The sequence below is a fragment of the Schistocerca piceifrons genome, chromosome X, assembly GCF_021461385.2.
Source record: "Schistocerca piceifrons isolate TAMUIC-IGC-003096 chromosome X, iqSchPice1.1, whole genome shotgun sequence".
Classification (NCBI taxonomy): Eukaryota; Metazoa; Arthropoda; class Insecta; order Orthoptera; family Acrididae; genus Schistocerca; species Schistocerca piceifrons.
In genome coordinates this window covers 804,868,487-804,881,346 of record NC_060149.1, presented here as the reverse complement: position 1 = coordinate 804,881,346, position 12,860 = coordinate 804,868,487, and the positions used below count along the sequence as shown (strand labels likewise).

The following is a 12,860-nucleotide window of genomic DNA, read 5'->3' as shown; positions in this document are numbered from 1 at the left end:
TTTAGTTTTAATATAATGTCCACATTTCTAGCCGTTCTTTAAATTAAATTATTTCGTAATTTCTTTATTTTCAATTTTCAAGCTAAACTGTAGGCACTGGAAGCTCAGCTGGACTGAATGGACAGTGCCTCGACAAGAGGTTATAAGATGATTGTGAATGAAAGCAAAATAAAGTTAACAGAATGTACCTGAATAAAACTAAGTGATGCTGAGGCAGTTAGATCAGGACATGATAAACAAAAAGCAGTAAATGCGTTTTGCTATTTGGGCTGCAAAACAACTGACGATGGAGGAAGTACAGAGGGTTCGAAAGGCAGACCGGCAGTAGCCGGAAAGGCATTTCTTAAATAGAGAAATTTATTAACAACGAATATGAATTTCCATCGTCATTTTCTTCCATTTTTTTATCGTTTCCTAATTGCTTCAAAGTTCATGGAGGTACTCGATGTGATCAAAAGTATCCGGACACCTATCTGAAATTAACTTACAAGTTAGTGGCGTCCTCCATCGGTAATGCTGGAATTCAAGATGGTGTTGGCCCACCGTTAGCCTTGATGACAGCTTCCAGTCTCGCAGGCCTACGTTCAAACAGGTGCTGGAAGGTTTCTTAAGTCTGCGTTCCAAAACATCCCAAAGATGTTCTATAGGATTCAGGTCAGGACTCCGTGCCAGCCAATCCGTTACAGGGATGTTGCTGTCCTGTAACCAATCCGCCACAGGCCATGCATTATGAACAGGTGCTCGATCGTGTTGAAAGATGCAATCGCCATACCCGAATTGCTCTTCAAGTTAGTGGCGTCCTCCATCGGTAATGCTGGAATTCAATATGGTGTTGGCCCACCGTTAGCCTTGATGACAGCTTCCAGTCTCGCAGGCCTACGTTCAGTCAGGTGCTGGAAGGTTTCTTAAGTCTGCGTTCCAAAACATCCCAAAGATGTTCTATAGGATTCAGGTCAGGACTCCGTGCCAGCCAATCCGTTACAGGGATGTTGCTGTCGTGTAACCAATCCGCCACAGGCCATGCATTATGAACAGGTGCTCGATCGTGTTGAAAGATGCAATCGCCATACCCGAATTGCTCTTCAATACTGGGAAGCAAGAAGGTGCTTAAAACATCAATGTAAGCCTGTGCTGTGATAGTGCCACGCAAAACAACAAGGGGTGCAAGCCCCTCCTTGAAAAACACGACTACACCATAACACCACCGCCTCCGAAATTTACTGTTGTCACTGTACACGCTGGCAGATGACATCCACCGGGCATTCGCCATACCCACACCCTGGCATCGGATCGCCACATTGTCGTGATTCGTCACTCCACACAACGTTTTTCCACTGTTCAATCGTCCAATGTTTACACTCCTTACACAAAGCGAGACATCGTTTTGCATTTACCGGCAAGACTTATGGCTTATGAGCAGCCGCTCGACCATGAAATCCAAGCTTACTCACCTCCCGCCTAACTGTCATAGTACTCGCAGTGGATGCTGATGCAGTTTGGAATTCCTGTGCGATGGTCTGATAGATGCCAGCCTCTTACACGTTACGACCCTCTTCAACTCCGGCGGTCTCTGTCAGTCAACAGTCGAGGTCGGCCTGTAGGCTTTTGTGCTGTACGTGTCCCTTCACGTTTCCACTTCACTATCACATCGGAAACAGTGAACCTAGTAGGATGTTGAGGAGTGTGGAAATCTCAGGTACAGACGTATGACACAAGTGACACCCAATCACCTTACTACGTTCGAAGTCCGTGAGTTTCGCGGAGCGCCACACTCTGATCTCTCACAATATCTAATGATTACTGACATCGCTGATCCGGAGTAACTGTCAGTAGGAGGCACCACAATGTACCTAATATGAAAAAACGTATGTTTTTTGGGGTGTCCGGATACTTTTGATCACAGAGTGTATGTTACATCCTTGAAGCTAAATGAAAGGCAGTTTGCTTTTTGCTATACATGTTTCGCTTCTTTTATTTGTAAAGCGTCTTCAGTGGCCTGAATACATGTTTTTTTTTTTTTTTTTTTTGTACAGGATGTTTGGAAATTCCCGTTACAAACTTCTATTACTTGTAGAGGGGAGGGGACAGGGGTTCTTATTCAAAATATTGTATACTCCTCTCAACAAGTTCTATAAGTTTTAAACGGAATTTCCGAACACCCTGTGTAAATGCATTATGTAGTAGTTACACGTGTGTAACTATGTTACGTTTTCTCATGTTTCTCTTTTGTTTTTGAAGTTAGAGCCAACTACTGCAGCACAAGTTTCGTGAGGTTACATTATCGTTTGGTGTTACTTACGATTTCCAAAGTTGGTAGTTCATGTATGTGGTGCTGAAGATGTGTTTACTTGGTCCACATATTCCAGATAGCCGGTTTCCGGCGTTTTTTTATCAACACAACAAACAGGCAACAAAAGGATAAATCTTCGGAAATGAGTGGATCGGATAACTCATGAAGAGATATTGTATTGTGTTGTGATAAAAAAAGAAATTTATGGCACAACTTGACTAAAACAAGGAGCTGGTCGATAGAACACATCCTGAGCCATCAAGAAATCGCCCGTTTCGTAATGGAGGGAAATGAGTAAAAATTGCAGAGGGTGACCAAGGCTTGCCTACAGTCAGCAACTTCATGTGGATATAGGTTGAAATAATTATGCAGAAATGAAGAGGCTTGCTCTGGATAGACTAACGTGGATCGCTGCATCCAGTCAGTCAAACAACTATCCTCTTAAGGGAGTCTCATCTCTTGTTCATCTGGCGAATATCAGATTACATTTTTCGTTAGGTGCATGAGAATAAGATAGTTGGTCTGGGCAAGACTGATTAATCAACTTTTCTCCGCTTACTGCACACTTCCTGTCAACAGCAGGCGGATGGAAAACTTTGATCACGTGTACCTACATACTCTTGTGTGTGTATTTGTGTGTGCGTGCGTGTGTGTGTGTGTGTGTGTGTGTGTGTGCGCGCGCGCGCGCGTGTGTGTGTGCTCCTTGACTGGGAGGAAAACAAAAGACGAGCTGCCACGATAGCAGTGGAGAAGCAGGTGTGGAGACAAGTTTTAACATGAGCGGCGCGTTGCAGGTTCCTGGCAAACCTCGTGGTGGTGTTGGGCGAGTACGATATCACGGGCGAGCTGGAGTCGAAGCGATCCGTGACGAAGAACGTGCGGCGCGTAATCGTTCACCGGCACTACGACGCGGCTACGTTCGCCAACGACCTCGCCCTTCTGGAAATGGACTATCCGGTGACGTTCGACGAGCACATCGTGCCGATCTGCATGCCCAGAGAGAACGAAGACTTCACAGGCCGCATGGCTACGGTCACCGGCTGGGGCCGCCTCAAATACGGTCAGTATCTCCATTACTGTTTCGCCATCTGTGTATCCCTTCCCACTTTACGCAGAAAACTGTTAAACTCCATCGACAAAAGTTCAGAATTTGTTCTTGGACATTTTCTGAGTATTTTGGTGTAAGGTACCCATAGTTTTCGCTGTCTAGAGTAATAATGTAATTACGATTCATTTGGTTTGTTATCTCAGATGTCTTTGTTTTTGTGACAATACCTAAACAACAGTACAGTGAACATGCCTTTAATATGCAGTCACTAAGACTGAAGATTAGGTCTTTCGTAGGTGCCTATGCATAGTGCCATGCTGTGCTCTAAATAGCGTCGTTAGGCGCCCTTCCATTGCATTCAGTGTACCCATAAATGATGTGCATATCGGCCAAGTGTTCATCAATAAACGTATCCGTACTGCTGTATATCACGGCTAACGTACAACTAACACTGCCAGAAAACACATCTGATAGCGAACCGAGCAGTATTGAATTCAAACTTGTGAGCGAAGACTGAAGTGGGCATTTCTGTTGTCAACATGAAGTACTGTCAGTGAATGGAAAAAGTTTGCTTCCATATGAGACATACAGCACATGCCGTCGACATTTGCACGGATGTGCAGATATTTTCACTGCAGCACAGATCAAAAAAATAATGGGGATAAGATACCAAATGAAATACAGTTCCTTTGTAGCAAGCTACCGGAGTGGTCCCTTATACCAAGATATCCAGGAAATATCGATGATCAATTTCTGAAATTCTATTGGTGGAGTTCAGGTTCACACTGTATACAGTGTTGTTACCATCTGATTCATTAATTTCTGCAATACTATGACTTCCTCTACAGGGGTTCAGAATTTATGTCACCTTCGTTAGAACAATTCAAAAATTACACCTTAACCTTCTGTTGATGACCAGGTCACTACAAATTGAACAGTCTGATATAGTACAAAGATAGGAAAGGAAATCATCGATGTCTTTTTCAAAGAAACCATACCAGAATTTGCCTTAAACGAGTTAGTAAATTACGAAAAACACGAATTTGAGTGGTCCGGCGAGGATTTCAAACCCACTCCTCCTAAATACTTCACCACCTCGCTAGGTAATAGTGCTAGAATTAACTTGTTACTATGGTGACGCTGGATCAAAACGTCGTTTCCAGATCGAGATAATGTGGGTTCTAATTGTCGTGCTGTCATTCTGTCTCAGGCTTGCCTCGATTCGCCTTTACCATGCCAAGACACTTCCGAACAAGATATTTGAAATTATTTCTGTATTCCCCGTCTGATTCCTTCCCCTTTTTAAGAGAAAACCGAGCCAGTGCTCTGCCAATCACGCCCTCGACTTCGACCGAATTTTACAAGGTAATTGAAATTTTGAAAAAGATAATTTTTCGAATTTATTAAAATCTTTGAAAGTCGTTGACGTATTGATCTTTGGGTTGCTCCTTGAGAAAATAGTCTGGCACATGATCAAAAAGTCTTCTGATGCGAGGAAGCCGTATTTTAAGAACAACATATTTTTGAAAATGTGCGCCATTTCAGGAACCATTGGCAAATGTTAGGAAACATTTCGAGCAGCCGCTCGCCTCAGAACTGCAGGAGGAAACCTACGGGTTCACAGAATTCAAGGCATCGTTCACATTATGGAACCATGAAGGACGTCTGTTTATACGGTAACATGAGTACCTTAATACTTGTATTGCTCAGAAGTTTTCTTCAGACTGCTGAAAAAATTGTCATAAATGAATCTGATGTTCTTGGGGGCCTTGTTAGTGGCTGATATACTACATTAGGCATGACCGAGTGGGGTGGCAGAGAAATTAAGGCACCGGGGAGGACGACGTTTCAAGGTCTCGTCCGGGCACCCAGATTTAGACTGCCACTGGTTTCCTCATCCGGTTAAGGTAAATTTCGGTATGGGTTGCTTAGAAAAGACGCAGCGATTTGCTTCCCCCTCATCCTCCAGTCCGAGCATGTGCTCCGTCACAAATTACCTCGTCGTTGAGGGGACGCTTAATCACCATTTATTTTTCATTAGAAACGGGAGGCGAGAAACCGTAAATCTCAATCAGTGCCTAAGTAGAAGGGAGGTGAAGACGAAGGATGTCTCAGATACTCGTCAGACACTTTGTCTTACGTCTTCCATGATTCACCTTCATCATGCCAGATTAATTCCTAAACGGTTTTTACGACTGTGCTACGTGTGATTTCTTGACGACTCTCTAGACAAACCGAGCTAATACTCTTTATCGCCCGAGCATTACACCTTCATCGAGGCTAGACCACCGTTGAATTATACGTCTGCCAAATGACGAAACCTTTCTGAGACAGCGCTGTTGTACAGGGTCGTTCATAAAGGGTATCGACAAAAATATGGAACACTAAAGGCGCAACACATTACTATGCCTAACATGGTGTAGGAAAACCGTTGGCATTCAAAACAGTTTCCAGTCGTCTCGGAATGAATAATTCAGGTCCTGTATGGGTTTCAAGGGAATCCAACAGCACTCTTCTTGCAAAATGGAGGCAAGTTCAGTTAACGATGATGGGATGGGTAGCAATCACGCCCTCCTCTCTCCAAAGTAGACCACAAAGGCTCAATAATAATGAGACGTGGTCACTGTGGTGACCAGGGAAGATGCGACACTTCATCCTCGTGCTCACAAAAACAGTCCTGGACAATGCGAGCTAGGCGACAGGGGCCCAGTTGTTTGGAACGCAGAATCACAATTGGGGAACAAACATTGGACCTGATCAGCCAAAATGTTCACATAATCCTTAGCTGTAATGCGACCTAGCACAGTAACCATGGGGCCCACAGACTACCATGGACTGCCCGAAACATCACCGATCCCAGTCATGTTTCAATCTTGAGATATAAACTCGGCCAGAAGTTGTAAACAGTGTGCAATGAGAATCATCCGACCAAATGACCTAGTTCTGCAAGGTTCGCAGGAGAGCTTCTGTAAAGTTTGGAAGGTAGGAGACGAGGTACTGGCAGAAGTACAGCTGTGAGTACCGGGCGTGAGTCGTGCTTCGGTGGCTCAGATGGTAGAGCACTTGCCCGCGAAAGGCAAAGGTCCCGAGTTCGAGTCTCGGTCCGGCACACAGTTTTAATCAGCCATGAAGTTTCATATCAGCGCACACTCCGCTGCAGAGTGAAAATCTCATTCTGGAAACATCCCCCAGGCTGTGGCTAAGCCATGTCTCCGCAGTATCCTTTCTTTCAGGAGTGCTAGTTCTGCAAGGTTCGCAGGAGAGCTTCTGTAAAGTTTGGAAGGTAGGAGACGAGGTACTGGCAGAAGTAAAGCTGTGAGTACCGGGCGTGAGTCGTGCTTCGGTAGCTCAGATGGTAGAGCACTTGCCCGCGAAAGGCAAAGGTCCCGAGTTCGAGTCTCGGTCGGGCACACAGTTTTAATCTGCCAGGAAGTTTGATATGTGTCATTTTTCAGTATTCCTTATAGTTTTCACTTAGCCATCTTTTGAAACCCCAATGGCTCTTATGAATAAGCCTGTAATTGCTAGCTGTACACTTGGAAACGTGTAGACTCTAACTAAAAATCGTGAATTTAAGTTTCGATGTTAATCTGTATGTAATGTGCTGTGTTCTTCTGGTACTGAGCCTGTCGCTACACAGATCTGCCATTGTGATGATGAGTTAGGATGCGTTGTTTGAAGGGTGTTAGAAGACGATGGCGAAGTATATAACTGTGCATTAGTTAAGGAATTCAGAGATTTCCAGTAATCACTATTTACTACTGTTTTAACCATACTTGTGCGTGTTTTGTTCAGGGGGCGGAGTGCCGAGTGTGCTGCAGGAGGTGCAGGTGCCTGTCATTGAGAACAGCGTCTGCCAGGAGATGTTCCAGACCGCCGGCCACTCCAAAGTCATCCTCAACAGCTTCCTGTGCGCCGGATATGCCAATGGCCAAAAGGACTCCTGCGAGGTAACTACCATACTTTTCTGCATTACAGAAGAATTTTACTTTCACATATCACTACACAGTTCCGTCAACTTCTTGCCTCTTGTGCTAGTGATGGTGTATTAATGCTTGTAAAATAAGTCATAACGTATTTGTCGCTGTATCAAAAAATACACTCCTGGCCATTAAAATTGCTACACCACTAAGATGAGGTGCTACAGACAGGAAGAAGATGCTGTGATATGCAAATGATTAGCTTTTCAGAGCATTCACACAAGGTTGGCGCCAGTGGCGACACCTACAACGTGCTGACATGAGGAAAGTTTCCAACTGATTTCTCATACACAAACAGCAGTTGACCGGCGTTGCCTGGTGAAACGTTGTTGTGATGTCTCGTGTAAGGAGGAGAAATGCGTACCATCACGTTTCCGACTTTGATAAATGTCGGATTGTAGCTTACCGCGATTGTAGTTTATCGTATCGCGACGTTGCTGCTCGCGTTCGTCGAGATCCAATGACTATTAGCAGAATATAGAATCGGTGGGTTCAGGAGGGTAATACGGAACGCCGTGCTGGATCCCAATGGCCTCGTATCACTAGCAGTCGAGTTGACAGGCATCTTATCCGCATGGCTGTAACGGATCGTACAGCCACGTCTCGATCCCTGAGTCAACAGATGGGGACGTTTGCAAGACAACAACCATCTGCACGAACAGTTCGACGACGTTTGCAGCAGCATGGACTATCAGCTCGAAGACCATGGCTTGACGCTGCATCACAGACAGGAGCGCCTGCGATGGTGTACTCAACGACGAACCTGGGTGCAAGTTGATATAAATCCAGTTCTCTTCTGAGGCGTTTTGTTACAGTTTTAGTTGTTTGAAAAGAGGCAAAATCGCAATTCATTGGACCACATGACACTACTCCAGTCTGATACTCTCCAGTTTCTATGTAATTTGACCCACTGAAGGCGTGCAGTTTGACGTGCTGTTTTGATCAATAGTTGCGGAATTTCCGATTTCATATACCTGTAGCAGTCTCTTTCCTTCGCAATATTCGCTCGGAAAGTGGTTTGCATGGATCTACGTTCACCGAGACAAGCACTTTCTGTCTGGTTTGAAACCAGTTGTCATTGATCAGACGTGACACCCTTCTCCGTTCCCTATCAGTAAGGATCTTTTTACGGAGACTATTCTTACGCCATGTTACATGATCGCGAGTCATACACTATTTCTTGCAGAGACGTTGGACAGTGCACGTTCATACACCAGGAAATCGGGCAACTTCATTCACTGTGTGGTCGTGTGCACGTCCCCACGTGGTAGCTCCTTTCCGCCTTTCTGTCGGGTCACCACTTCGAACCATGTAACTACGCCCCTCCCCCTCCTCCCTCCCTCCTCTCCCCCCCCCCCGCCCCCTCCCCCCCTCCCCCGCCCCACACGCACAATTTCCATTTCATGAACTAACGTCAACAGTGGAGAGCCACATCACTGCCTGATACCAGTTCTATACTACCACATGTGATCAAAAAATACGGTGAATGAATTCTTTTAGCAGTAACTGCCGACTCTACCACCATTTGATGTAATTTCTCCGATATCCTGATGCGTTGAGACAGTGTCAAGTTGGAACACGTCATGACTTATCAATCAGCGTCCAAAGTCGTTACAGTGAGGTTGTGTTTACTTTGTCCGTCGCGCGTCATGGATTTCGAACAACGGGTAAACAGTTGTGTTTCAAGTCGCAAGAAAGTGCCAAAGAAACTCATGAAATTGGTGTACGGTGATAATACTCTAACTATGAAGACAGTTTAAAAGGGGTAGAGTGATGTAAAAGCGGAAATGGTTAGGTAGAATCTGGACTACTAACAGCAAAATCCGTGCGAAAAAATGGTAAAAAACTGTTTGTTCAAAGAGGCGAATAACTATTCAAGGGCTTACCGCAGAACGTAGCATCTCGTACGGGTCCGGGCAAAACATTTTAACCGATAATTTGCAAATGAGACGTGTGAGTGCAAAAAATTTGTTCCCAGTCGTTTGAGGGTAAACAGAAGGAAAATCGTTTGTCAGTTTGCACTGAGTTGAAGAATCGTCTTCATTCAGATTCAGACTTCATATCCAAAATTGTAACCGGAGGTGGAACTTGGATCGATAGGTGTGACCCTCGGACAACATTTCAGAGATTCCAGTGGACAATCTGTGATTCTACTTGATCTAAAAGGCATGTCAGTTAAAATCTGATACTAAGGTCATGCTCACTGTTAGTTTTTCGATATTAAGGGTATAGTGCGATCACAGTTCGTTCCAAGGGGAGCAACTGTAAACGATGAATTTTTCAAAGGCGTACTGCAAAGTTTGTGAAACGATGTGCGAAGAAAGAGACAAAAAAAATTGGCCAATGGCTTCCTTTTTCATGACGACAACGCGCCGTGCCACACCTCGCTTTTGATTCGCAGTTTTTTGGCGGTATTTCTGTCTCTCCACATCCGCCTTACCACATTTAGCACCATACGGCGTTTGGCTATTCCAAAAAATTAAAACCGCGCGTAAAGGAAAACGTTTTGACACTATTCCTGAACACTGAGAGAGCCATGACAGAGCAGCTGAATGCCTTTCCAAAAGAAGCCTTCCAGAAAAGCTTCCATTCATGGATTCAACTTTGAGATAAGTAATTTGAAGGTGATTAAATCAAATTCCATTCAAGTCTATTACTTTGTTTCAAATAAAATTGTTTACTGTCCTTTTTGATCACACCTGGTACCTCCAATGCTCCAAAGCGACCAGTGTGCTCTTTAAAAGAGCTGACTGATACAGGGTGGGGTAAATAAAAGTGGCGTGGAGAACAGAGTTCCAAGGTACAAAGAAAACACTAGAAGAAAGGAAATACAGTATTAACCTGAGTATAGAATATGTTGAAAGTGACCACCATTCATCTGTTGACGCTTTTGGGCCCTGGGCAGCAATCTGCTGAATGCGGATCGAAGCTGGATTCTGGAATTGCTGCATTCTCATGCGGAATGTTCTGTAGCAGTTATTGAAGACTATGAGGGTTGTTGCGCGATACACCTTGGATTTGACGGCTCTCCACACAAAGTAATAGTAGACTGACAGATCAGGTTACCTGGGTGGCCAGCTAGGGCTGCGGCCAGATTGACCTCTGCTAACAACTTTGCCAGCCTTGAAGATTGTGTAAATGTGCCCCAAGGTTCGTCCGGCTGTATGGCCAGATGTTCCATCCTGTTGAAAGTAACTGTAGGTATTTTCCTCCTCTGTTAAATCTGCCACAAATTCACGTCCAATCGTATCCATTCGTCCAAGCCCCTTTTGTTTGCCCCCACCCATGTTTTGTCTGCTGAGATTAGTACACAGTACTTGGACTTAAGTGAAAATCATTCGAGCAGAAAGAAGATGTCCAATCGTTTCAACGTTATCGTTGCTGAGCACGCTCTATGGTACTAGTTCGCAAATCGTCAGAGATTGAGTTTGCTACGCTCAGAAGCTCCCTTCTATAGGGAGCCCCTTATCTTTGAATGCTGGTGGAGGCGCTTGCCTCAGAGTCTGTTGTATGTGTGCAGGGGGACAGCGGCGGCCCGCTAATGATGGAACGGGACGACGGTCGCTGGGTGCTGGTGGGTACCGTGTCGCACGGTATCAAGTGCGCCTCCCCCTACTTGCCCGGAGTCTACATGCGCACCACGTACTACAAGCCCTGGCTACAGAGCATCACCGGCGTGCAGTGACTCTAACCACGAACTCATTAGTGGTGTCTCGAGGATGGACTTCCTACATAAAGCATCTCACAAGTGCGAAACTATTGACTGCCATAATCATTTTAAATTAATTTATATTTAACTTATATTTATTACACAGTAAATTATGTGCAGTTACTGTATCAGTAATGAAGCACTTCCCAACAGGAGAAATAGTATCTACTGTACAGTACATAAAATTCGACATATCAGCAACCAGAAGGTTGCCAGGAGAGCAAAAACAATTGCAAAGGTTGACTAAAATTTCGACTCATGCAGAAGTTTACCGTTTTCAATTCTTATAGGAAAAATGTATCTCGAGCAACTCCATTTTATGTTGTTAGAACAGAAATTTATTCCCAGAAGCTTTCATTTTACTAACAGTGGCTGATCAGGTTTTTCTGGCACATTAATCTATCTGACTCAGTCGACAAGATCTCACATATATATTTCCTACTTCAAAGTGGCACCACACGTGGCCACATTTTGTATCGTGCAATAATGAATTAATAATTTACTGTGCCTGTAAAAATTGAAAGTTGAAATGTCTTCTTACCGAGAAGGATCAGTGGCATTAGTAATGTAAGACTGAAACACCTAAAACCAAACAACTGTAACAGAAAATTTTAAAAATTGTTCTGTTTTTAGTAGAGAAACATTGTTATAGAAGAGATTTTATTCCATTGCAGTGCTTAACTGAACATTATACACTCCAACAATATTATTTATTTTGTTTACATTAGAAATATTATAACATATTAATTTTAAGATATTTGTCACAAAATGAAGAGCAAACGTATTTAATTTGTAAATGTCATTTTCATTTTAGTGCCTAAATCATGTGTTAAATACAATATAAGTCTAAGCTACTGTAAATACGAAGTGTTATTGTTATATATGCGAAAACACATTGCTGGGAATAATGTTTGTTACTGCTGATGACTCCTGTTTGGTAAAAGGGATTATATCTGTTCGTTTAAACTGTATACAAGTATGCCAGTGAGGAAAGCACACCAGTAATAAAACACACGATTTCTGTTTTGGAAAAAGGATTACGGATACTTGTCCAAACTGTACACAAACATCCCTGTGAGGAAAGCATGTCACTAATAAAACACACAGCTTCAAAACCAACATTTATTGATGCATAGCTATTCAGTTTACCACATACCAGAGATAACTGGAGGTATAAATGAAAATAATACGGTTAAATAAATAAAAACAGTTTTTCTTCAAAAATGGAAACTTTTATTTACTTTCCCCCAGTTCCTATTTTTGAAGAAATTTTTGATTAGTTCAGTATGTTGAATACCTGCCACAAAGATGTGAGTTTAAAACAGACTGAGAAAACTACAACTACTTCAACAATCCACATTTAATCTCCTGTTCTGCAGATTTCATTTTTTAATGGAGATGCTTGACCAGTCTAATACAGGATTTCCCAAACTGTGTTCCAAGGATCAGTATTGTTCCATGGGTAGTTAATAACTACTCTGTGAAAAACTTTTAATAGAATGGCGTTTCCTTTTTTTGATGTTTTGACAGTACTAATTATTTTTATTTTATTATGATATTTGTGCTATTAGTAATGATTTGAAATTAATCACTTGATAAAACAAGTATTTCTAATTTTTAAAAAAAATTATTAACTTTTAATTCAAGTAAGGTGGTACATCAAAGTACCAGAATTCCTAAAGTATGCCATCAGAGGAAAAATTCGGTAACCCCTGGTCTAACATATACTGAACCCACACAAGAGGTAAGTGTGTAGCAGTGTGTAACCAAATAAAAAATATTTACTGGTACAGGAACTATATTACAAAGACAAATACACACGCAGATGTTAAA

At 43.1% G+C, this 12,860-nt stretch overlaps 1 protein-coding gene across 1 annotated transcript in view; it reads left to right on the top strand.

The window, feature by feature from the left end:
- LOC124722714 (serine proteinase stubble) overlaps positions 1 to 12,220 on the top strand; it is a 53,866-nt gene extending 41,646 nt beyond the window's left edge. The window contains exons 5-7 of the mRNA XM_047247856.1: positions 3,085 to 3,350; positions 7,134 to 7,288; positions 10,839 to 12,220. Of these exons, the coding sequence (XP_047103812.1) occupies positions 3,085 to 3,350; positions 7,134 to 7,288; positions 10,839 to 11,003 (586 nt within the window). The 3' untranslated portion in view covers positions 11,004 to 12,220. The remainder of the gene's footprint in view (positions 1 to 3,084; positions 3,351 to 7,133; positions 7,289 to 10,838) is intronic.
- The last annotated feature ends 640 nt before the right edge of the window (positions 12,221 to 12,860 follow it).